General features: G+C 34.2%; 2 protein-coding genes across 5 annotated transcripts in view; one reads left to right on the top strand and one right to left on the bottom strand.

The window, feature by feature from the left end:
• Positions 1–7,515, bottom strand: part of lmf1 (lipase maturation factor 1) — a 47,433-nt gene extending 39,918 nt beyond the window's left edge. The window contains exons 1-3 of one of the 2 annotated variants that reach the window (XM_073918003.1): positions 7,290–7,515; positions 4,224–4,533; positions 4,120–4,130 (exon numbers count right to left, since the gene is read on the bottom strand). In XM_073918003.1, coding sequence (XP_073774104.1) covers positions 4,120–4,130; positions 4,224–4,533; positions 7,290–7,509 — 541 coding nt within the window. In that variant the 5' untranslated portion in view covers positions 7,510–7,515. The remainder of the gene's footprint in view (positions 1–4,119; positions 4,131–4,223; positions 4,534–7,289) is intronic. The other variant, XM_073918002.1, reaches the window with a different exon arrangement.
• A 2,029-nt stretch (positions 7,516–9,544) lies between these two features.
• sox8a (SRY-box transcription factor 8a) lies at positions 9,545–23,519 on the top strand. 3 transcript variants are annotated; one of them, XR_012387462.1, is made up of 4 exons: positions 9,545–10,011; positions 12,939–13,168; positions 15,970–18,224; positions 19,364–20,598. XR_012387462.1 is itself a non-coding variant. In NM_001284432.1 (4 exon segments), coding segments are annotated over 3 exon segments (1,206 nt in total). In that variant the 5' UTR covers positions 9,545–9,637; the 3' UTR covers positions 16,572–16,617; positions 22,889–23,519.
• Positions 23,520–25,990: the final 2,471 nt, after the last annotated feature.

The following is a 25,990-nucleotide window of genomic DNA, read 5'->3' as shown; positions in this document are numbered from 1 at the left end:
AGTTGTGTGTCAGCAGTGTGTGTATATTTACTGAATCTAATGGTCAACATTAATTAATTCTATTTTTTCATGATCAGATTGAATCATTTACTGGAGGCTCGCTCTGATTGGATCATTTGAATCAATAAACCATTTACCTGAGACTCAGTCTGAATGGATCGTTTGAAGCAGTGAATCATTTACTGGAGACTCGCTCTAAACGGTTCATTTGAATCAATAAAACATTTACCTGAGACTCACTCTGAATTAATAATTTGAATCTGTAAATGATTCACAGAGGAGTCACTCTAAATGGATCATTTGATTCAGTGAATTATTTACAGGAGATTCACTCTGAATAAATCATTTGAATCATTGAATCATTTACTGGAGACTCACTCTAATTATTTAAATCTCTATACACTATTTACCTGAGACTGACTCTCAATGAATCATTTGAATCAGTGAAACATTTACTGGAAACTCACTCTAAACAGATTATTTGAATCAGTAAATCATTTACCCGAGACTCACTCTGAATGGATCATTAAAATTATTGAATCATAATACTGGAGACTCACTCTGAATGGGTCATTTGAATCAGTTAATCGTTTACTGGAAACTCACTCTGAATGGATCATTTGAATCAGTGAATGATTTACTGGAGGCTCACTCTGAATGGATCATTTGAACTAGTGAATCATTTACTGGAGGCTCGCTCTCAATGAATAATTTATACAGGTGAATCATTAATGGAGACTCAATCTGAATAAATAATTTGAATCAGTGAATCGTTTACTGGATGCTCGCTTTGAATGAAAATTTTGAATAAGTGAATCATTTATTAGAGACTCACTCTGAATTAATTATTCGAATCAATGAATCATTTACTGGTGACTCACTCTAAATGAATCATTTAAATAAGGGAATTATTTACTGAGGACTCACTCTGAATAACTCATTTGGATCAGTGAATCATTTACTGGAGACACACTCTGAGTGGATCATTTGAATCACTAAACCATATACTGGAGACCCACTCTGAACTAATTACTTGAATCAATAAAACATCTACCTGAGACTCACTCTGAACAGATCATTTGAATCAGTGAATGATTTAATGTAGACTTACTCTGAATGGAGCATTTGAATCAGCGAATCATTTACTGAAGACTCACTCTAAACTAATAATTTGAAAAAGTGAATCATTTACTGGAAACTCACTCTAAACGAATCATTTGAATCACTAAACTCTTTTTCTGGAGACTCACTGTATACTCACTCTGAGCTAATCACTTAAATAAGTGAATATTTACTGGAAACTCAGTCTAAACGAATCATTTGAATCAGTGAATGATCTACTGGAGGCTCACTCTGCAGAATATGAATGCTATTAAAAGCTGGAAAATCATCTGAAGTCTATTATGTTGAACATTACAGTGTTACATGCACTTGGACTGATCTCTAAAACTAGGGAAAGCTTTATACGGTGTAAAACACAAAAGAAATACGCCAATATAAATCAAACAACATGTTCTAGTCCTCCGCTCAACAATGGGAGATAATCAAAACCTGATTGGCCAATCGAGCCCGTTTGTGGTGTCCTTGTTTATCTGGGGGATTTGGATTTTGGTGGGACGCGGCGTTTCTTGTGGCCGATCACAGATGTGGTTTGTGGGATGAGGTAAAACGCTGGGCTAAAAGTTCAGATGAATCACTTTGGCTTCAGAGACTCTATCAGTCACACTGGTGGAGATCCCACATGCAAAACTAAACACTGAAGGGAATTCTGGAGAAAACGGCACTGCTTTGTTTGTTTGTGCCATCCAATAATTCATTAAAAACTCCCATGCGTGTGTTCTATGAAAATACAGCTCCTAGAAATCAAAGAGTGCATTATAATATTTCATCACGGGGGGAGCGAGTCCACAAATGAGTCACTTTAACAAGAGCAGACACCCTAATCAAACATTACATTCTTTTCAATAGTATTGGAGTTTTAATTTACTTAAGTGAAAAAGTAAAAGGAATTACTGATTAATGTTTGTTATGCAAGAATGTTAAATTAGCAAGATGTGTCATGCTTCAATTATTACACTTATAACAATCATATATGCAGGGTAATTCAAGCTAATGCATGTAGGAGACTCACTCTGAATGGATCATTTCAATCAGTGAATCTTTTACTGGAGACTCACTCTGAACAAAAAATTTGAATCAGCGAATCATATACTGGCGACTCTAAACAAATCATTTGAATCAGCAAATATTTTACTGGAGACTCACTATAAACAGATCATTTGAATCAGTGAATCGTTTACTGGAGACTCACTTTGAACAGATAATTTAAATCAATTCAATTCAATTCAATTCAATTCAGCTTTATTTGTATAGCGCTTTTACAATGTAGATTGTGTCAAAGCAGCTTCACATAAATGGTCATAGTAACTGGAACAGTGTGGTTCAGGTTTTAGTGTTTAAGTTCAGTTCAGTTCAGTTTAGCTCAGTTCAGTGTGATTTAATCATTACTGAGAGTTCAAACACTGAAGAGCAAATTCATCGATGCGCAGCTCTACCAATCCTGAACCATGCGAGGCAGTGGCGACAGCGGAGAGGGAAAAAAAACTTCACCTGATGAATCTTGAATCTTCAGTGAATCAGTGAATCAGTGAATCAGAAATCAGTGAATCTTCTACTGGAGACTCACTCTGAATAGATCATTTAAATGAATGAATCATTTACTAGAGACTCGCTCTTAACGATCATTTGAATGAGTGAATCTTTTACTGTAGACTCACTCTGAATAGATCATTTGAATGAGTGAATCTTTTACTGTAGACTCACTCTGATTAGATCATTTGAATTAATGAATCTTTTACCAGGACTCACTCTGATCAGATCATTTCAATCAGTAGATCTTTTACTGGAGACTCACTCTGAATAGATCATTTGAATCAGTAAATCATATACTGGAGCCTCTCTCTGAACTAATCATTCAAATCAATAAACCATTTAACTGCAACTCACTCTGAATAAATCATTTGAATCGGTGAATCATTTACTAGAAACTCACTCTGAATGGATCATCTGAATCAGTGAATCGCATACTGGAGACTCACTCTAAATAGATCATTTGAATGAGTGAATCTTTTACTGTAGACTCACTCTGATTAGATCATTTGAATTAATGAATCTTTTACCAGGACTCACTCTGATCAGATCATTTCAATCAGTAGATCTTTTACTGGAGACTCACTCTGAAAAGATCGTTTAAATCAGTGAATCATGTACTGGAGATTCACTCTGAACAGATCGTTTGAATCAGTGACTCATATACTGTAGACTCACTCTAAACAGATCGTTTAAATCAGTGAATCATGTACTGGAGATTCACTCTGAACAGATCGTTTGAATCAGTGAATCATATACTAGAGAGTCACTCTGAACAGATCGTTTGAATCAGTGAATCATATACTGGAGACTCACTCTGAACAGATCGTTTAAATCAGTGTATCATATACTGGAGACTCACTCTGAACAGATTATTTTGAATCAGTGAATCTTTTACTTTAGGCTCACTCTGAATTGATTGTTTAAATCAGTGAATCATATACTGGAGACTCACTCTGAACAGATTATTTTGAATCAGTGAATCTTTTACTTTAGGCTCACTCTGAATTGATTGTTTAAATCAGTGAATCATATACTGGAGACTCACTCTGAACAGATTATTTTGAATCAGTGAATCTTTTACTTTAGGCTCACTCTGAATTGATTGTTTAAATCAGTGAATCATATACTGGAGACTCACTCTGAACAGATCGTTAGAATCAGTGAATCATATACTGGATACTCACTCTAAACAGATCATTAAAATCAATGAATCATATACTGGAGATTCATTTTGAACAGATCGTTTGAATCAATGAATCATATACTGAAGATTCATTCCGAACAGATCATTTGAATCAGTTTTCGTTGATTTCATTCAGGAGATGTAAGAGTATTAAAGATTACAATACTGTGTTTTGGAATGCAAGTAAAGTATAAATTTCTCAAATAAACTCCAGTACAGATACTTATATATACTTAAGGACGTACAAATATTCCATATAACAATGTGAAGAAATGATGACTCACCAAAAGAGTACCTGGATAAGAGGAAAAAGAGAATTATTTGAGATCAAATCATCCCAAAAAAGTGAAACTGTTAGTAATATGAATGCATGTGTTTCAGTGCTCACCAAAGCTGTCCGACGTTCACAATGGAGTGATACAGGATCCACAGCGTCCCCATAATGACCATATTGGCAGACCCCAAAAACAGCACCAACCCTGAAAGAGCCATTCCTGCCAGCGCAATCAGATCCAGGTTTGCATCCATATCGCTCCAGTCCATGAACCAGAGGATTGAAGGAGTGTAAGACAGAGCGGAGAGGTCAATCTTTCCTCCCACATAACGCTTAACACTCCTCAGGTAATCTTTACACGGCATGAGGCCTTTCTCTCCGATCAGCTGCTTATTCTGGTTGTAGGCGACAGTGAAAGCCACCACTGCAAAACAGATGAGGAGAAGAGCTATTATATGCTGTCTAAATAACATTCAAGCATTTAAAAATTAAAAAACAATACATATTCTGCATGATCAGATTTACCTAAAATCAAATACTACCATAATAACTACTAATAAGCAGCAAATTAGGAGTTTGAGGTAAAGGTCGTAATTAATGGCGAGTATTATACATTAAAATAAGCAACAGTGAAAGCCGAAACTGGAAAACAGACGAGTTATTAATGTATTAATAATAACAGATGAGTTATTATTTTCTCTCTGCTCTAACATGAACTTAATAAAGCAAAAAAAAACAAGCATTTAAAATAAATTAAATAAAAAGTGCATATTCTGCATGATCATATTTTGCATCCCTAATCCTACACAATATCCAAACCCAAATACTACCATAATAACTACTAAAGAGCAGCAAATTAGAGGTTTATTGTGGCAAAAGTCGTAATTAATGGCAAATATTATACCTTAAAATGAGCAAATGTAAAAGCCACAACTGGAAAACAGATGAGGAGACGCATTAATATTATTATTATTATTAGTAGTAGTAGTATTATTATTATTATGAACCTAATAAAGCACAAAAACAATTTATTGACTTCTGCGAATCACAAAAATAGTACAAATTACAGGTTTAATGAGGCAAAAGTCATAATTAATGGCGAGTATTATACATTCAAATAAGCGACAGTGAAAGCCACAACTGGAAAACAGACGAGTTATTAATGTATTAATAATAACAGATGAGTTATTATTTTCTCTCTGCTCTAACATGAACTTAATAAAGCAAAAAAAAACAAGTATTTAAAATGAATTAAATAAAAAGTGCATATTCTGCATGATCATATTTTGCATCCCTAATCCTACACAATATCCAAACCCAAATACTACCATAATAACCACTAAAGAGCAGCAAATTAGAGGTTTATTGTGGCAAAAGTCGCAATTAATGGGAAATATTATACCTTAAAATGAGCAAATGTAAAAGCCACAACTGGAAAACAGATGAGGAGATGCATTAATATTATTATTATTAGTAGTAGTAGTAGCAGTAGTAGTAGTAGTAGTATGAACCTAATAAAGCACAAAAACAATTTATTGACTTCTGCGAATCACAAAAATAGTACAAATTACAGGTTTAATGAGGCAAAAGTCATAATTAATGGCGAGTATTATACATTCAAATAAGTGACAGTGAAAGCCACAACTGGAAAACAGACGAGTTATTAATGTATTAATAATAACAGACGAGTTATGATTTTCTGTCTTCTCTAACATGAACTTAATAAAGCAAAAAAAAACAAGTATTTAAAATTAAATTAAATAAAAAGTGCATATTCTGCATGATCATATTTTGCATCCCTAATCCTACACAATATCCAAACCCAAATACTACCATAATAACCACTAAAGAGCAGCAAATTAGAGGTTTATTGTGGCAAAAGTCGCAATTAATGGCAAATATTATACCTTAAAATGAGCAAATGTAAAAGCCACAACTGGAAAACAGATGATGGGATGCATTATTATTATTATTATTATTATTAACCTAATTAAGCACAAAAACAATTAATTGACTAATGTATAATGGCGAGTATTAAACATTCAATTAAGCAACAGTGAAAGCCACAACTGGAAAACAGACGAGTTATTAATGTAATAATAATAACAGATGAGTAAATATTTTCTGTCTGATCTAAAATGAACTTAATAAAGCACAAAAAATACATTTAAAATAAAAAATACATATTGTGCATGATCATGTTCTACATCCTTAATCCCACACAATACACCATACCTTTATAACTATTAATAAGCAGCAAATTAGGACTTTATTAAGTCAAAAGTCACAATTAATACCAGGTATTATAAGCGACAGTGAAAATTAAATCCACAATCATACAGCAAATCACAGCAATTGATTAAATTTAACAATTAAAAATTACAAATTGTGCATGATCATATTGTACATTGTTTCCCCCACAGTCCAAACACATGCGCTATAGGGGAATTGATTAACTTAATTGCCTGCAGTGTATGAATGTGTATAAATGTGAGAGTATATGGGTGTTTCCCTGGGTTGAGGCAGGAAAGGCATCCACTGTGTAAAACATGTGCTGGATAAGCTGGCGGTTCATTCCGCCGTAGTGATGCCTGATGAATTAAGGACCAAGCTGAAGAAAAGTGAATGAATTTGCACGGATTAATTGTTCACTAAAAGAATAATGATGTGCGCTAGCAAAATAAACATGGAGAATTTGATTTTAGGAGGACTTTAAAGGTCCCGTGAAGTGCTTTTAAGTGCTTTTAAGTGCTTTTGAGATGTCAAAAAAAAATAAAGAGAGGGTAGGACATAGTTTAGCTCCTCCCCTTTAAAAAAAAACAGCCATTAGCATTTTGATTGGTCAAGAATGGTTGAGAAACTGATGTCAAAAAATTATTGATCAATTTAGGCTAAAGTTACTGTGCAAACTGCAGGCTTAGGATGTGTATATCAGGAAAAACGAAAATTTGGTGACAGACACTAGCCTAAAATCCTACAAATGAACAATACTAACGCTAACATCCAAAACAACTTTTTTAATTTCATGGGAGCTTTAATGAGGAAACATAAAGACGTTTGTAGTGGATCAGGCTGACTGGCAGCTAGTCACTCATTAAAAAATATTCTCGCACTAACTAATCAAACTAATTGTGCGTGGTCTCCTAGCAACGGCGTCATTTCATCTCCAGTCAGACTCACAGTAGATGAAGGCGATGGATCTCAGCAGGACGATGCGCGTGAGCCAGAATGACCCTCTCTGGACCAAAACACCCACTTTCTTCTCATATTTACTCGAATGTTCGTCTCGTTTTGTGTCGCTGCAACTGTCGTGTGCAGTATTATCCAAAACAAGCGGATCGCCACGTCGCTTTCTAAGGAAACTCTCGCTGGTCTCCGAACTTTCACCGGAGGACGCCATGTTTGCAGCGTTCTGCGCATCTGCGTGGAATCACGTGCAGCGCACTGACCTATCAGAAGACGGTGCGCCTCTGCCAACACAGCACGCAGAGCGATGACAGATCTGCTATAAAGTTCACGAAGACGCTCAATCTTGCGCAATATATGAATTAATATCAAATATAAAATAAAGCAATGTTGTTAAAATTAGTGCGGTTATTGAGAATATTTACCACTGTGAGATCTTAAACTCATCATCGCAGTTTTTTTGATGAATATTAAAATGTCTAAGGAGCCGGAGAGAGCTGCTTCTGACCTGGAGAGCTGTTTTCTGGATGATGTGGACTCTGATTCTCATCTTCTTAATAATACAAATAAGTCTGTATAATAATACAAAGTGTGCTGGCAGTTTATTACAATATTTTTGCAACATAATATACAACACCGACACAGTCAAGCACTGCAAACTGCTAAAAACACTTTTATATTATTATATAAGTCACTTTTTACTACTTTTTAAGGTTAAAAGTTGTTTGAAGAACGATCAGTATCTCTTAATGCAATTTAAAAACATAAATAAAGTGGGAAAATAAAAATATTAATCTTAAAATTTGAAAAACTCCTTATTTGTTAATAATTTTCCAGCGTAGGAAAAAAGGATACCTTAAAATAAAATGTTTTAAATAAATAAAGCAGTGAGAATGTTGGATAATTGATGAACACATAAGCAGTTATACAGCATTATGCTGTAATTTGTAGTCAGTTATGCTCAATTAAGTTAAAAAGTTGCTGATGTGCAGAACTGGCCAATCAGAGCAGTTGCGTAAAATCTACTCGACCAATGAAAGCACAGTAGGAGGAGACTACAGGAACCTCACATTTACCTCACAATTAAACAACAATGTTTATCAATATTAGGAATTTTAAGTACTCGTTTTATCCTTGTATATTTGTTTATGTATAATTAATTAATACAAGGATGAAATTAAAATGTGAGTTAGGTTATGGTTAATAATTATGCATAATAAACTGCCAATACTACAGTAAATACATGTACCAAGGGCATGAAAAGACATGTAACAGGTTTTGTAAAGTAAATAAAATGTATTAAACACTGTCAGAATGTTGGATATACAGCAGTATGCTCTAATTTGTAGTCAATTATGTTCAATTAAGTATGAAAGTAGCTGATGTACAGCACTGGCCAATCAGAGCAGCTGCTTAAAATCTTCTCGACCAATGAGAAAACAGGAAGAGGAGACTATAAAGGAAAGACACACAAAAACGCACCAATAAATTGTGTAATGTTGCCAGTTCCTCAGCTTGATGCATCATAAAACTGAGAAAATAGTGCGATTATTGAGAATATTTACGACTCTGAGATCTTAAACTCCTCATCGCAGTTTTTGATGAATATTAAAATGTCTAAGGAGCCGGAGAGAGCTGCTTCTGACCTGGAGAGCTGTTTTCTGGATGATGTGGACTCTGATTCTCATCTTCTCAATAATATATAGAGAAATAAGTCTGTATAATAACACAAAGTGTGCTGGCAGTTTATTACAATATTTTTGCAACATAATATACAACACCAACACAGTCAATATAGCACTGCAAACTGCTAAAAACACTATTATATTATTATATAAGTCACTTTTTACTACTTTTTAAGGTTAAAAATTGTTTGAAGAACGATCAGTATCTCATAATGCAATTTAAAAACATAAATAAAGGGGAAAAAATAAAAATATTAATCTTAAAATTTGAAAAACTCCTAAATTGTTAATAATTTTCCAGCGTAGGAAAAAAGAATACCTTAAAATAAAGTGTTTTAAATAAATAAAGCAGTCAGAATGTTGGATAATAGATGAACACATAAGCAGTTATACAGCATTATGCTGTAATTTGTAGTCAATTATGTTCAATTAAGTTAAAAAGTTGCTGATGTGCAGAACTGGCCAATCAGAGCAGTTGCGTAAAATAATCTCGACCAATGAGAAAACAGAAGGAGGAGACTATTAATAATGCCGCACAAAACTTCTCTCTCACCAATAAGTTGTGTAATGTTGCCAGTTCCTCAGCCCGACGCGTCATGAAACCGAACAATTAGTGCGCTTATTGGGAATACTTCTGTGAGATCGCAGGATTTTAAAATGTCTAAGGAGCCGGATAAAGCTGCTTCTATCCCGGAGAGTTGTTTTCTGGATGATGTGGACTCTGATTCTCCGTCTTCTCCATCTGTGTCTGATGATCCAGGCTCGCGCGCCGCTCCGCCACCGGACACCGATGGAGACGCGCGGTTCCCTGTGTGCATCCGAGACGCGGTGTCGCAGGTCCTGAAGGGCTACGACTGGTCCCTGGTGCCGATGCCGATGCAGGGAAGTCGGTCTCTGAAGGACAAACCGCACGTGAAGAGACCCATGAACGCGTTTATGGTGTGGGCGCAGGCGGCGCGGAGGAAACTCGCCGATCAGTACCCGCATCTGCACAACGCGGAGCTCAGCAAGACCCTCGGGAAGCTCTGGAGGTACTGATTAATGCATGTGTTTTATAATAAACACTTATTCTGAAACTGCGATGCAAACTTTTTTTTTATGCAATAATATTTTGATTAATTTGTCAGTGAATATAGGCAATAATATTTGGTGCATTCAAACAAAACAGTTTTATTAAACAGTTATAGGCTTATTCATTAAAACAAGTCACCGAACATCTTTAGGAATAGAAAGTTAATGCAAAATAGAAATTATGAATAGATATAAATATATAAAGTACACAATTCCAACTAAATTTTTCCTGTTTATCAAATTTTTATTGAATACTTTTCCCCAACATATTAATTTCTGCTTATTTAGACTGTACCCTTCAGGGTTTTTTTTAGATAAGATCTAGTTTTGTCTGTGCTACTGACTCATCTAATGTATTTGCACTAATATATTATTGTGAAGCATCCGGTAGAAAATATTAATGTAAAGGAGAGATCTGTGAGGGGTGAACTCATGAATACTGAACTCTGTAATTGTACGAATTTGACAACTTGGTTAAATTATTATTGTAATTATTAAAATAATTTATGTAATAATAATGTAATTAGTTGGGTTTGTCCATTTGACCCTACACTGATTAATACAATTATGACATGCAAATGCAAATAGACATTTAACAGGCTAAATCAGATACAAAACAGATTTGTATTTTGTATAGGAATTTACACAATTACAGAATTGACACAAGTACAGAAAATGTTGGCAAGGATATATCCTCCACATTCTCCACATACACACTTCTGCGTACGAAATTAAACAGCATATTTCCTTCTATGATTATTAAATATGAGTATATATATATATATGTATATACAGTTGAAGTCAAAACTATTAGCCCCCTTTGAATTTATTTATTTATTTATTTTTAAATATTTTCCAAATTATGTTTAAAAGAGCAAGGAAATTTTCACAGTATTTTCTATAATATTTTTTCTACTGGAGAAAGTCTTATTTATTTTATTTCAGCTAGAATAAGAGCAGTTCTTATTTTTTTAAACACCATTTTAAGGTCAATATTATTAGCCCCTTTAAGCTAGTTTGTTTTTGATAGTCTAAAAAACAAACCATCGTTATACAATAACTTGCCTAATTACCCTAACCTGCCTAGTTACCCTAATTACCCTAGTGAAGCCTTTAAATGACACTTTAAGCTGTATAGAAGTGTCTTGAAGAATATCAAGTCTAATAATATTTACTGTCATCATGACAAAGAGAAAATAAATCAGTTATTAGAGATGAGTTATTAACACTATTATGATTAGAAATGCACAAACACACATAAAACAAGTAAAAGTATATAAGATTAAATAATACGCCATATACCACCCAACAAAATAGCTTTTTACGTTAACTTTGGATAACCAAATACATCAGGATTGTTTCAAATCTTTATTTTCCCAGTAGCATACTTAACACTAGCATAATCAACTTAAATACACAAAGTTATGACAAAACATGTGTTAAAAGTTAGCTCATCACTGCATGTTACCACTTTTGCACCGCTCAGAAATAAAGGTACAAAACCTGTCACTGGTGTGCTGGATACACTTTTGTACTTTGTAAGGGCCACATTTGTATCTTAAAGGTACATATTAATACCTAAAATGTATATGTAAATGTGTGCCTCATAATAAACATGCAAACGTGCACCCTAAAGGTGTACAAAATTGTAATTTAAGCTACCGATGTGTACCTTTAGAAAAGATACTACATCAGTGACGGGTTTTAGCTAGTAATAATGTTATTGTTTTTACCAATATTATTTAAAGAGACTTGTGTTAGACATTAAACTGTTTAACTAAATAAGTTATAATGCATCAGACTAATTACTTCAGAAAACTGTAATGTTGTAATCAATACAAATTTCCCATTGAGACTAACAAGCATACTTGTGACTAATTAATACTAGCTAAATCTTTAATAACAACTCAAATCAACAATATATAATGCATGCTAGTTAGAATAGGTACTAATACAACACTCATTTCTGCTATGTTTATTAGTAAACACGTGGAATAGATGATTATTTGTCAGTTTTATGTATTGTATTCAGTACTTTAGAGTGACACTTTTAATATATGTTAAATTAGTTAGCATTTGGTAATGAATTGATCTTATATTTACATAGGTTATTACTTGTTTGCAAAGTGTAACATGCTATCGAATGTACTAGTGACTAATTTAAATAATTAATGAGAGAAAGTGCTAGTTTTAATCACAGTAGTTTGGACTAATGATGTATACATGGTTAAGAGGAAAAATATTACTAGTTTACCGCTAAAAGTCAATTGACAATATCATATTTACTTTAATTGCTGAAGCTTTAATCACCTTATATAGTCGTATACAATCATGATATTGACCGAAGACCAAATAAAGGTTCCTTTTATAAGTATAATAATTAAAAATACCATTTTAAAATGATATGTTAACTCTGTTACATTGGTTGTAAAAATGCAGAGCAATCTGTAAAGCACTGATTTGGAAAATGCATGTGACATGCTTCAAGTGATGTCACTGTGGAAGGCAATGTTTATGATACACCAATAGTAGATTGATTATGTCAACTCTGTTACTGTGATATTAGAGTTAATGTATTGAATTGATTGTGTTTTAGACGCGCCATATGGAGTCTGGGTTGAGGTTAGCATCTAGAGCTAAAGCTCAAAAGGATGGAGAATGTCAACTTTGTTATTATCATTGTTAAGCTAAGCAACAATTAGCAATCAAATCAAATGTTCTCTATCATGCATTATTTTACATGAATAACGCATTCAGTCTAGTGTAAATGATGCATTTGTAGTGCATCAGGATAATGAAGTGCACCCTCAATTTGACATGAATAACAGATGCAGTTTACTGTTAATGATATTATATTGAATGATATTACTGTCCTCTGTTTGCTCAGGCTGTTGTCTGAGAGCGAGAAGAGGCCGTTTGTGGAAGAAGCTGAAAGACTGAGGCTGCAGCATAAGAAAGACTATCCTGATTATAAATATCAGCCGCGGAGACGCAAGAGTCTAAAACCTGGACAGAATGAAGCAGAAGCAGGAGCCGAGAAAAACCTTCATCACACGGATCCAATCTACAAGACGGAAGCGGGAATGAGAGCCATGCACCATCAGACCATCCATGGAGGTCAGATAATGCACATTTATTATAATAATAATAATAATACTTTTAATTTTCCGTGAGCCAGCTCAAGTGTTTGGTAAACTGTCATGTCATTATAAACGTACCACGTTTAGGATCTTGTTTCTTTTAAAAAAGGTTTGATCTTCACCGCACTCAAGAGTATTGATGCTTGTTCAAATTAAAATAAGCAAAAATAAAACAATCCTTGAGTTTTTTGGGAAGACTTAACTGTTTTATGTTCAATCCACTTACAAGTTGACTTAATCAATGTGTTTTTGGACAGTATGAATGTATTGTGTGGAACCCAGCATTTTGTATTGTGTGCCTGATTGAAAACTGCAATAGATTACATTGTTCTGCATCACAACAATGCAACAGAACAATGTAAAAACGTAAATATCGACCGATATATCATTATTGCACTACAGCATATGCATGTTATTTTTTTCCAAATCTATTATTACAATTGTGATTATTATTAACTTCTACTAATAATTATATATTCTACTATACATTTAGACAAACAGAACAATGTAAAAATCGAAATATCAGCTGATATATTGGTATTGCTGATATATCGGTATTGCCGATACAACCATATGCATGTTCATTCTTTTCCAACTCTATCCAACCAATCATATTCAATCTTTGCAACCCAGTTCAAAATAACATATTCTACTAATAATTTTACATTTACCTATACATTTCGGCAAACAGAACAATGTAAAAACTTAAATATCGGCCGATATATCAGTATTGCTGATATATCCCTATTGCCGATACTCTATAACATATGCATGTTCATTCTTTTGCAACTCAATCGAACCAATAATATTCAATCTTTATAATCAAGTTCAACATAAGAAACTCTACTAATAATTTATACACAAATTTAGGCAAATAGAAAAAAGTAAAAACTTAAATATTAGCAGATATTTCAGTATTGCTGATACATTGGTTTTGCCAATACAATACAACATTTGAATAGTCTTTTCTTACTCTATCCAAGCAATCATATTCAATCTTTCCAACTTAGATCAAAATAAGAAACTCTGGTAATTATTTTATATTCAAATTTAGGCAAATGAAAAAGCCTAAAAACTTAAATATCAGCCAATATATCGGTTTTGCTGATATGTCGGTTTTGCAGATACACTACACCTTATGCATGTTCTTTCTTTTTTAAATCTATCTAACCAGTCATATTCAATCTTTATGACAAAGTTCAAAATAAAAATAAAAACTCTACTTATACATTTATATTCAAATATAGGCAAATAGAAAAATAAAAATATATAGCCAGTAAATCTGTATTGCTGATATATTGGTTTGGCCAATACATTACAGCATGTGCATGTCTTGTTTCAACTCTATTATTAGAGTTGTTATTATTATTAACTTCTACTAATTATAATATATTCAACTATACATTTAGATTAACAGAAATTTGTAAAAGCTTAAATATCAGCCGATATATTGTTATTTGCTGATACATCGGTATTGCTGATATATCGCTGTTGCCGATACAATATATTATATGCATGCTCATTCTTTTGCAACTCAATCCAACCAATAATAGTCAATCTTTCCAAGCCAGTTTAAAATAAGAAATTCTACATTTAATTTTATATTCAACTATACATTCATGAAACTGAAAAATGTAAAAACTTAAATATTGGTCGATATATTGTTATTGCTGATATATCGGTATTGCAGATACAACATAATACTATATTTGCTTTTTAATTTTTTTTGCAACTCTTTCCAACCAATCATATTAAATTTTTATAGCCAAGTTAAAAATTAAAAAAAAACTCTACTAATAATTTTATATTCAAATGTAAACAACTAAAAAAATTTTGCATTTAAATTTCAGCCGATATATCGGTATTGTTGATATATCGGTTTTGCCGATAAACTACACCATATGCATGTTCTTTTTTCCAACTCTATTATTAGAGTTGTTATTGTTAATAAGTTTGTTTAAAAATTACATATTCAACTATACATTTAGACAAACTTAAATATGTACAAATTTTGATATCAGCTGATGTATTGGTATAGCTGATACAATATTCTATATGCATGTTCATTTGTTTCCAGATCTATCCAACCAATCATATTCAATCCTTCCTTAACCAGTTCAAAATAAGAAATTGTACTTTTAATTTAGGGTTTAACTAAACATTTAAGAAACCAGAAAAATATAAAAACTTAAATATCGGCCGATACGTCAGTATTGCTGATATATTGGTATTGCCGATGCAATATACTATTTGCATGTTCATTCTTTTGCAACTCTATCCAACCAAAAATATTCAATCTTTTCAACCAAGTTCAAAATAAGAAACTCTACTAATAATTTTATATTTAAAAATTATATTTAAAAATGAAAAACTTTAATATCGGCCGATATATCAGTGTTGATGACATATCAGTTGTTCCAATATAATATACTATCTTCAAAACAAGAAATTCTACTGTTAATTTTATAATTAACTATACATTTAGGCAAACATAATGATGCTATAATTTAAATATCAGCCAATATATCGGTATTGCTGATATATCGTTATCACTGATATATCGGTTTTACCGATACAATATACTGTATGCATGATCATTCTTTTCCAACTATAACCATCCAATCATAATAAATCTTTCCAACCTAGTGCAAAATAAGAAATTCAACTAATAATTTTAAATTCAATGGCCGATATATCGGTATTGCTTGTATATCGGTTTGCCAATAACACTACACCATAGAACATAATAACCAACCATATTCAATCTTTCCAACCCAGTTCAACCACACGGACCTCCAACGCCTCCAACCACACCGAAATCCGACCAGCATCAAAGCATGAAGCGCCTGTCGGAAAACGCCAGACAGAACATAGACTTCAGCAACGTGGACATTTCAGAGCTGAGCAGTGACGTCATCGGCAGCATTAGCCAGTTCGACGTTCGAGAGTTTGACCAATATCTGCCATTAAATGGGCACACGGAGAGCGGCGGCGGGCAGCACTCCAGTCCCGGCTGCTTCAGCACTTCTTTTCACCATCACAGCGGCGCTTCAGCGTGGAACAAACCGTCCGGGTCACCGTCCACATCCAGCGCAAACCAACAAAGACCTCTCATTAAAACTGAACAATTGAGTCCCTCTCATTATGGACAGTCTCACGGCTCACCGACTCAATCTGAGCTCAGCGACTGTGCCGACATGCAGAACTCGGCGTACTTCACCACATTTTCCGGCTACCCGGCTGGCATTTATCAGTATCCGTACTTCCACTCCACCAGACGGTCCTACATGACTCCAGTTCTCAACACTTTGTCCAGTCCATCTCATAGTCCTGGTACAAACTGGGAGCAGCCGGTTTACACGACTTTAACTCGGCCATGATGATGCGGATGAGGATGTCAGAAATGCAGAGAACTATGGGACAGAGGTGATTGAACGTGATACATTTGATGCACATGATACACTGTAAAAAGTGATTAGTTAGTTCACTAGTTAGTTATGACTATAAGAGTAAAGCAGTTATAACTTGGAACTTTTTAAGTTGACTTAATTTTTGTAATTATGCATATGGCTCAATTAAAGTATAATTTTAAAACAACGGGTTCACTCACTTTTTTAAGTATATTCAATTAATCATTTTAAAATCATTGTGTTTACTTTTTAAAGCTGACTCTATTAGTTACTTTAAATGCATTGGGTTTACTGATGTTTTTAAGTAAAGTCAACTAATCCCTTTAAAAGCAACAGGTTTACTCACGTTTTAAAGTAGACCCAACAAATGGCTTTAAAAGCAACAGGTTTACTCACTTTTTTAAGTAAAGTCAACTAATCCCTTTAAAACATTGGATTTACCTACTTTTTTAAAGTAGAATCAACTAATCGCTTTTAAAAGCAACAGGTTTACTCACTTTTTCAAGAGTTCACACTTAGCTCATGATTTATACAAGGCTTGTTTGGCATGCTGTCCCGGGAGAGAGCCCTGAGCTCAAGGGATCCTCGAGCCCAGGGCTCCCCCCTTTTGCAGGGCGAGTGGAGATTGAGCTCAGGTCTATCTCAAACTCCCCCGCTGCTGAGGCCAAGGCGAACTTCCTAAGAGTAAGACATTATAAAAAAGGTTTAGGCCTATTTTATCTATAATATAGAGCACATTTGGATGGTGGGAGGAAACCGGGGAACCCGGGGGAAACCCACGCGAACACGGGGAGAACATGCAAACTCCACACAGAAATACCAGATGGCTCAGCGAGGACCCAGCACCATTGGTATTCTTGCTGTGAGGCAACAGTGCTAGTCACTGGGCCACCGTGCCACCCATTCTGGATAAAGGAGGAAGAAGGGGAGTGGGGGGGTTTCTTCCAGACGAAGATAGTTGTAGAAAGGAAATGAGGATATATATATAGTGATTTGGGATCCTTTGATTGGAGGATCATAATTAGCTAATGTGGACCAGCTGGGTCAATTATGAGCACATGCTCCTCTCGAAATTAGTTTAAAACTAAACTTCACTTAAACTTAACTCAACTAATCGCTTTAAAAGCATTCGGTTTACTCACTTTTTTAAGTTAACTCAACTAATCGCTTTAAAAGCATTCGGTTTACTCACATTTTTTAAAAGTAAGTCAACTAATTGCTTTAAAAACAACAGGTTTAATCACCATCTTTAAAATCAACTAATCGCTTTAAAAGCATTGGGTTAACTCACATTTTTAAAGTAAAATCAACTAATCGCTTGGATTTACTCAACTTTTTAAAGTAGACTCAAATAATCGCTTCAAAAGCAACAGGTTTACCCACTTTCTTCAACATAAAGTCAACTAATCGCTTTAAAAACATTGGATTTACTCACTTTTTTAAATTAAACTCAACTAATCGCTTTAAAAGCAGCAGGTTTATCCACTTCATTAAGTAAAGTCAGCTAATCACTTTAAAAGCGTTGGGTTTACACAGATTTTTTAAGCAGACTCAACTAATCGCTTTAAAAGCGTTGGGTTTACACAGATTTTTTAAGCAGACTCAACTAATCGCTTTAAAAGCGTTGGGTTTACTCACATTTTTAAGTAAAGTCAACTAATCCCTTTAAAACATTGGATTTACCTACTTTTTTAAAGTAGAATCAACTAATCGCTTTTAAAAGCAACAGGTTTACTCACTTTTTCAAGAGTTCACACTTAGCTCATGATTTATACAAGGCTTGTTTGGCATGCTGTCCCGGGAGAGAGCCCTGAGCTCAAGGGATCCTCGAGCCCAGGGCTCCCCCCTTTTGCAGGGCGAGTGGAGATTGAGCTCAGGTCTATCTCAAACTCCCCCGCTGCTGAGGCCAAGGCGAACTTCCTAAGAGTAAGACATTATAAAAAAGGTTTAGGCCTATTTTATCTATAATATAGAGCACATTTGGATGGTGGGAGGAAACCGGGGAACCCGGGGGAAACCCACGCGAACACGGGGAGAACATGCAAACTCCACACAGAAATACCAGATGGCTCAGCGAGGACCCAGCACCATTGGTATTCTTGCTGTGAGGCAACAGTGCTAGTCACTGGGCCACCGTGCCACCCATTCTGGATAAAGGAGGAAGAAGGGGAGTGGGGGGGTTTCTTCCAGACGAAGATAGTTGTAGAAAGGAAATGAGGATATATATATAGTGATTTGGGATCCTTTGATTGGAGGATCATAATTAGCTAATGTGGACCAGCTGGGTCAATTATGAGCACATGCTCCTCTCGAAATTAGTTTAAAACTAAACTTCACTTAAACTTAACTCAACTAATCGCTTTAAAAGCATTCGGTTTACTCACTTTTTTAAGTTAACTCAACTAATCGCTTTAAAAGCATTCGGTTTACTCACATTTTTTAAAAGTAAGTCAACTAATTGCTTTAAAAACAACAGGTTTAATCACCATCTTTAAAATCAACTAATCGCTTTAAAAGCATTGGGTTAACTCACATTTTTAAAGTAAAATCAACTAATCGCTTGGATTTACTCAACTTTTTAAAGTAGACTCAAATAATCGCTTCAAAAGCAACAGGTTTACCCACTTTCTTCAACATAAAGTCAACTAATCGCTTTAAAAACATTGGATTTACTCACTTTTTTAAATTAAACTCAACTAATCGCTTTAAAAGCAGCAGGTTTATCCACTTCATTAAGTAAAGTCAGCTAATCACTTTAAAAGCGTTGGGTTTACACAGATTTTTTAAGCAGACTCAACTAATCGCTTTAAAAGCGTTGGGTTTACACAGATTTTTTAAGCAGACTCAACTAATCGCTTTAAAAGCGTTGGGTTTACTCACATTTTTTTAGTCAACTAATCACTTAAGGAATTGGGTTTGCTAACTTTTGATGCAAAGTCAACTAATCACTTTTAAAGCGTTGGGTTTACACACCTTTTTAAGTCAACTAATCGCTTTAAAAGCATTGGATTTACTCATTTTTTAAAGTAAAGTCAACTAATCACTTTTAAAGCGTTGGGTTTACACACCTTTTTAAGTCAACTAATCGCTTTAAAAGCATTGGATTTACTCATTTTTTAAAGTAAAGTCAACTAATCGCTTTAAAAGCATTGGGTTTACACACCTTTTTAAGTCAACTAATCGCTTTAAAAGCATTGGATTTACTCATTTTTTTAAAGTAAAGTCAACTAATCGCTTTAAAAGCATTGGATTTACTCATTTTTTTAAAGTAAAGTCAACTAATCGCTTTAAAAGCATTGGATTTACACCCATTTTTTTAGTCAACTAATCACTTTAAGAAATGGGTTTGCTGACTTTTGATGCAAAGTCAACTAATCGCTTTTTACAGTGTATGCATTCTGTACTTTTTATCGTGACATTTCATTCCTTTTTTTCTGGTAATTGCGACCTTTAGATTTCCTGATAATATAAGGTTTATTTGTTGAAATGAACAAACACTGTGTTTAGTAAAACATGTTGAACAACAATTGTTGTTAGACACACCTTTGGATATTAAACTGCCATTGCATAAATGTTGAACAAATGATGTAGGAGTGTTGTTCGACCCTAGAAGTCTGATATGCAGTATGGCAATATATGCAAATACATTTCAAAATGTGCAAACCTCACTAGTTAGAATTACGAACATGTATATGTTCACATGTAATAGCGATAATCTGATCTACATGTTCATATGGCATCAGATTTTTCTACGGGAGTGTTAGTTCATTTTAACTCACTGATTTAAACCTTACTGTAAAGTCGTACTGATTTACTTCAAGTTTGATATCGAATGTTTTTTCTTTATACTATTGTTTGCATAAAAGTGTGTGTTTTTCGTTTGGTTTTGTTTGGTTTTCAGAGTGAGAATAGACCAATTTCTGTTGTCAGCTATTTAAATGCAATCATGGATTTGTCTTGCTACATGCAATTAAACCGTAGAATGAATGAACACGCAGTAACGCCTGACGTCTTTAATGCTAGTCAAGCTACTATTTGAGTTGCATCTACAGTAACTATTGAAGTAACGCAGGCCTAAAAACGGCGAGGGAGAGCAGAGGAGAGAGTGAAGTGATTCTGAATGACAGCAGCTCAAAGGCCTCTTTGTTTTCATTATAAAAGAGGCATTAATTAAGGGAGGGAACCAAACAAATACAAAGCAGAAAATCATTACCACTGCCGTTACATGAAAGCGGAGCAGAAGAACAGACGCTTCCCTCTGCTGTTTGGATAAACAGCAACAAAAGCGGCAGAACATGCATAAATTGAGTGCAGGACGAGCGAATAAGTTCTTCATGCTGTGGAAATGAGCCAGAGTCTCCAGAGCAGATGGCTGTGGGTGGACCGCCGCTTCTTTTGCTTTCACTACGTTTCTATTGCATTGATAGTTTGAAGAATGTAATTGGCGTTGACATGTACGGCACGCATCACTGTGCTCGCTGACATTATTGGGTCCTAAAACTGGACAGCGTACAGGAAAATGTAGAGTCTGGTAAGATTTTGATTTATAACACCATTGTGGTGTTTATTGTTGAGCAGTTGTTGCAGCGTGCTCGACTGTTATGTTGACATTTAGATTGTGATTTCAGGGCAAGAGCCGATGCACAATGGCACAAAGATCCCTCATACAGTCAATTATACTAAATATGTCACCATAGCAACTGTAGAATCACAACAGATCGAGTACTGTAGTTGTTGTGTTACCATAGCAACTGTAGAATCGCCACAACAGATCAATTACTAAAGTTGGTGTTACCATAGCAACTGTAGAATTGCCACAACAGATCAAGTACTATTGTTGGTGTGTTACCATAGCAACTGTAAAATCGGCACAACAGATCAAGTACTGTAGTTGCTGTTACCATAGCAACTGTAGAAATGTCACAACAGATTAACTCAAGTACTTTAGTTGTTGTGTTACCATAGCAACTAGAATCGCCACAACAGATCAAGTACTATAGTTGGTGTTACCATAGCAACTGTGGAATCACCACAACAGATCAATTACTATAGTTGTTGTGTTACCATAGCAACTGTGGAATCACCACAACAGATCAATTACTATAGTTGTTGTGTTACCATAGCAACTGTGGAATCACCACAACAGATCAATTACTATAGTTGTTGTGTTACCATAGCAACTGTGGAATCACCACAACAGATCAATTACTATAGTTGTTGTGTTACCATAGCAACTGTGGAATCACCACAACAGATCAATTACTATAGTTGTTGTGTTACCATAGCAACTGTAGAATTGTCACAACAGATCAAGAACTATAGTTGGTGTTATCATAGCAACTAGAATCGCCACAACAGATCACGTACTATAGTTGGTGTTACCATAGCAACTGTGGAATCACCACAACAGAACAATTACTATAGTTGTTGTGTTACCATAACAACTGTAGAATTGTCACAACAGATCAAGTACTATAGTTAATGTTACCATAGCAACTCTAGAATCACCACAACAGGTCAAGTACTTTAGTTGTTGTGTTACCATGGCAACTGTGGAATCACCACAACAGATCAAGTACTGTAGTTGTTGTGTTACCATAGCAACTGTAGAATCACAACAACAGATCGAGCACTATAGTGGTTGTGTTACCATAGCGACTGTAGAATCAGAAACACAGCGAGGTGGATTTTACACATGCTTTTCGAAAGCAGTAATGAATCTGAGTGTACATTGAGTGCACTGTAAAAAAAATATGCATAAGTTAACAGTTTCTGTATTTTGTGATTCATGCTTTTATTTTTTTCCCGCTTTTTTCTGTTTCTGAATTGCATTATGGGATCTTGATCTTTCTACCAAAGACGTTTAACCTTGAAAAGTTGTAAAAAGTGAACATTTGTAATAGTGTGCAGTGCTGTATTGTCTGGATTGGTGTTGTTAATTACGCTACAATAACCTTGTAATAAACTGCAGCACATTTTCTGTTATTTTACACACTTATTTCTCTAGATATTATATTTCTTATACATTATTTCAAATGACTAAAATGTCAGTAAAAGTCACTTTGTTAAACTGATGATTTTTCAACATGAAAAGTCGACAGAGCAGAGATCAGCATCCCATAATGCAATTCCCCACCGTAAATAAACGGAAAATACAAAATATTGTTCATTAGCAGATACATTTTACAGTGTGTGACAGTCATGAGTCTTCACCTTGTTAAAGGAATATAGTAAAGTGGATGACTAGTCCTCCAGTAACTCCACCTTCATTTAATAATTTCCTCCAGCTTCACCCGCTCTGCCAATGACAACAACAGCCAGACAGAACCAACATTTACTTACCCACAATTCCACAGTCCAGTGGAGCCAGGCTGATGATGGCGATGCAGAAAAAAAGAGGAACGCATCAGGGTTGGCACTAGTACTCCACAAACCCTTTTGACAGTTCAAGTCAGAATTATTCGCCCTCCTGTGAATTATTTTCCAAATATTTCCCAAATAATGTTGAACAGATTCAGGAGTTGTTCACAGTATTTCCTCTAATATTTGTTCTTCTGGAAAAAGTCTTATTTGTTTTATTTGGGCTAGAATAAAAGCAGTTCTTAATTGTTTTAAAGCCATGTTAAGCTCAATATTATTGGCCCCTTCAGCAATATTAGTGTTGGATTGTCTCCAGAACAAACCACTGTTATACAATGACTTGCCTAATTACCCTAACTTTACCCTAATTACCCTAGTGAAGCCTTTACATGTCACTTTAAGCTGAACACTAGTCAAATATCCAGTCTAATATTATTTACTGTCATCAAGGCAGAGATAAAATTAATCAGTTATTAGAAATGAGTTTTTAAAACTGTTATGATTATAAATGTGCTGAAAACTAAATCTCCTCTCTGTTAATAAAGAGAAAGTCATGCATTAACTCATTGAATTTAAGTGTATTTTCTTTCTATTTCTAAAGATGTTCAGTCATTAAACTCTTATTTTAATAAATATAACAGTTTAATAAGAGTGTTTTGTTTTAATGCACCCAAAAATATATTGTCTATATTCAGTGAGAAATAAATAAAATATGAATTTTCAAAAGGGGACGTGCTCATTTAAGTGTGCATATATATATATATATATATATATATATATATATATATATATATATATATATATATATATATATATATATATATATATATATATATATATATATATATGCAAGGGTTGCCATCCTCTGCCTTATTAAGAACATAAATTGAAATTAAAAATGAATGTCTAATATAACAAATATAAAATTTATTTTAAAAAAACAGCATCAATACTTATGAATTATAACATCATTAATTTCATTATTGCAATAAATAAAAGTAAACATTGTGATACGAAACAAAATATTCAAAAACGATTCCTTGGATTTACTCGGTTTGTTTACGGTGAGTGGTTGTAAACTATTTATTTGGGCTGAATTTAAACAAACAAATTAGGTTGAACATTATTAAACTTGATTTGTTTGTTTAAATTCAACACAAATAAATTGTTTGCAACAGTTCTGCATGCAACACTTTTTTCAGAGGACAAAATTATTCGCCCTCCTGTGCAATATTGTGTGTTTTCCAATATTTCCCAAATGATGTTGAACAGATTCAGGAATTTCTCACAGTATTTCCTCTAATATTTGTTCTTCTGGAGAAAGTCTTATTTGTTTTATTTCGGCTAGAATAAAAGCAGTTCTTAATTATTTTAAAGCCATTTTAAGCTCAAGATTATTAACCCCTTCAGCAATATTAGTGTTGGATTGTCTCCAGAACAAACCACTGTTATACAATGACTTGCCTAATTACCCTAACTTTACCCTAATTACCCTAGTGAAGCCTTTACATGCCACTTTAAGCTGAACACTAGTCAGATATCTAGTCTAATATGATGAGATGTCATCATGGTGAATATAAAAGATATCAGTTATTACAAATGAGTTATTAACACTATTATGATTAGAAATGTGCTAAACACTGAATCTTCTCTCTGTTAAACAGAAATTGGGGAAAGCATTATACAGGAGGGCGAATCATTCAGACTGTGCTGCTATGAGTCTTGAAAATGAGTGAATGGGAAACAGAATACACCACAAGAACAAACATAGCACAGATAACAAAAACAATTCCAGACTATTAACTGAAGAGACCGGGGGTTTAAAGTGGACATATTATGCAGAAAACACTTTAATAAGGGGCTTTGATTGACATTCCTTCTTTGTACGTGTCATCAGAGGGGGAAAGCCCCGCCCACTAGTGCCCATCTCTCCCTCATTAGCATAAACAGCAGCCCTGAGTGAGAAGCAGCCAATTGTACATTATCACACTACTACAGCTTCTTAGCTCTGGAAAACATAATCATTTCCACGAGTCGATGCTTGGTGTATTTATTTATTTGTTTAGTAGCCGTATGACAAGGAGAATGTACAATCATCAGTCATGATCACAAAATACACCCGATTAATGTGTCGATTTTTATAATAACGACCTGTCGATTCAGAATTGCACATCATCCTTAAACAGAAATAAAAACAAAACTCTTATGCATGAGTAAACATTCACTTCAAACGAGGAGACAACACCCGAACATCATCATGACCTGAAGAAGGACAGAATTAAACTCAAGATGATTGATGATGGTCAGATTATTATTATTATTACAGCCTGCGATCTAAACATTCATAGCCATTATATATGTATATACTACATGTATGCTTATGTGCTGCTCTTCAATGTAAAGAAAAGACTGGAATGAGTGATACAGGAAGTCCCGTATAGAAATCTGATACATGGGAATACATGCAAATTACATATATGACATGCAAATTCATATTTGGGTTTCAGATAAATAAAATAAGTCATATATTGAAAACCTGTGCAGATTTACATATATACCTTTTCAAGTACATGTATATACACACTCAGCGGCCACTTTATTAGGTACACCTTACTAGTACCGGGACAGACTCCCTTTTGCCTTCAGAACTGCCTTAATCCTTCATGGCAGAGATTCAACAAGGTACTGGAAATATTCCTCAGAGATTTTGCTCCATATTGTCATGAGAGCATCACACAGCTGCTGCAGATTTGTCGGCTGCACATCCATGCATTGAGGTGCTGCCATGTGATCGGCTGATTAGCTGATTAGAAATTTGCATTAATGAGCAGTTGGACAAATGTACCTAATAAAGTGGCCAGTGAGAGTATATATATATATATATATATATATATATATATATATATATATATATATATATATATATATATATATATATATAAATAAATAATAAATAAATAAATACTAAATCTATTTATTTATATATTTATTATATAAATATATATATATATATATATATATATATATAT

The sequence above is a fragment of the Danio rerio genome, chromosome 12 (assembly GCF_049306965.1).
Source record: "Danio rerio strain Tuebingen ecotype United States chromosome 12, GRCz12tu, whole genome shotgun sequence".
Taxonomy (NCBI): Eukaryota; Metazoa; Chordata; class Actinopteri; order Cypriniformes; family Danionidae; genus Danio; species Danio rerio.
This window is presented reverse-complemented; position numbering and strand designations above follow the sequence as displayed.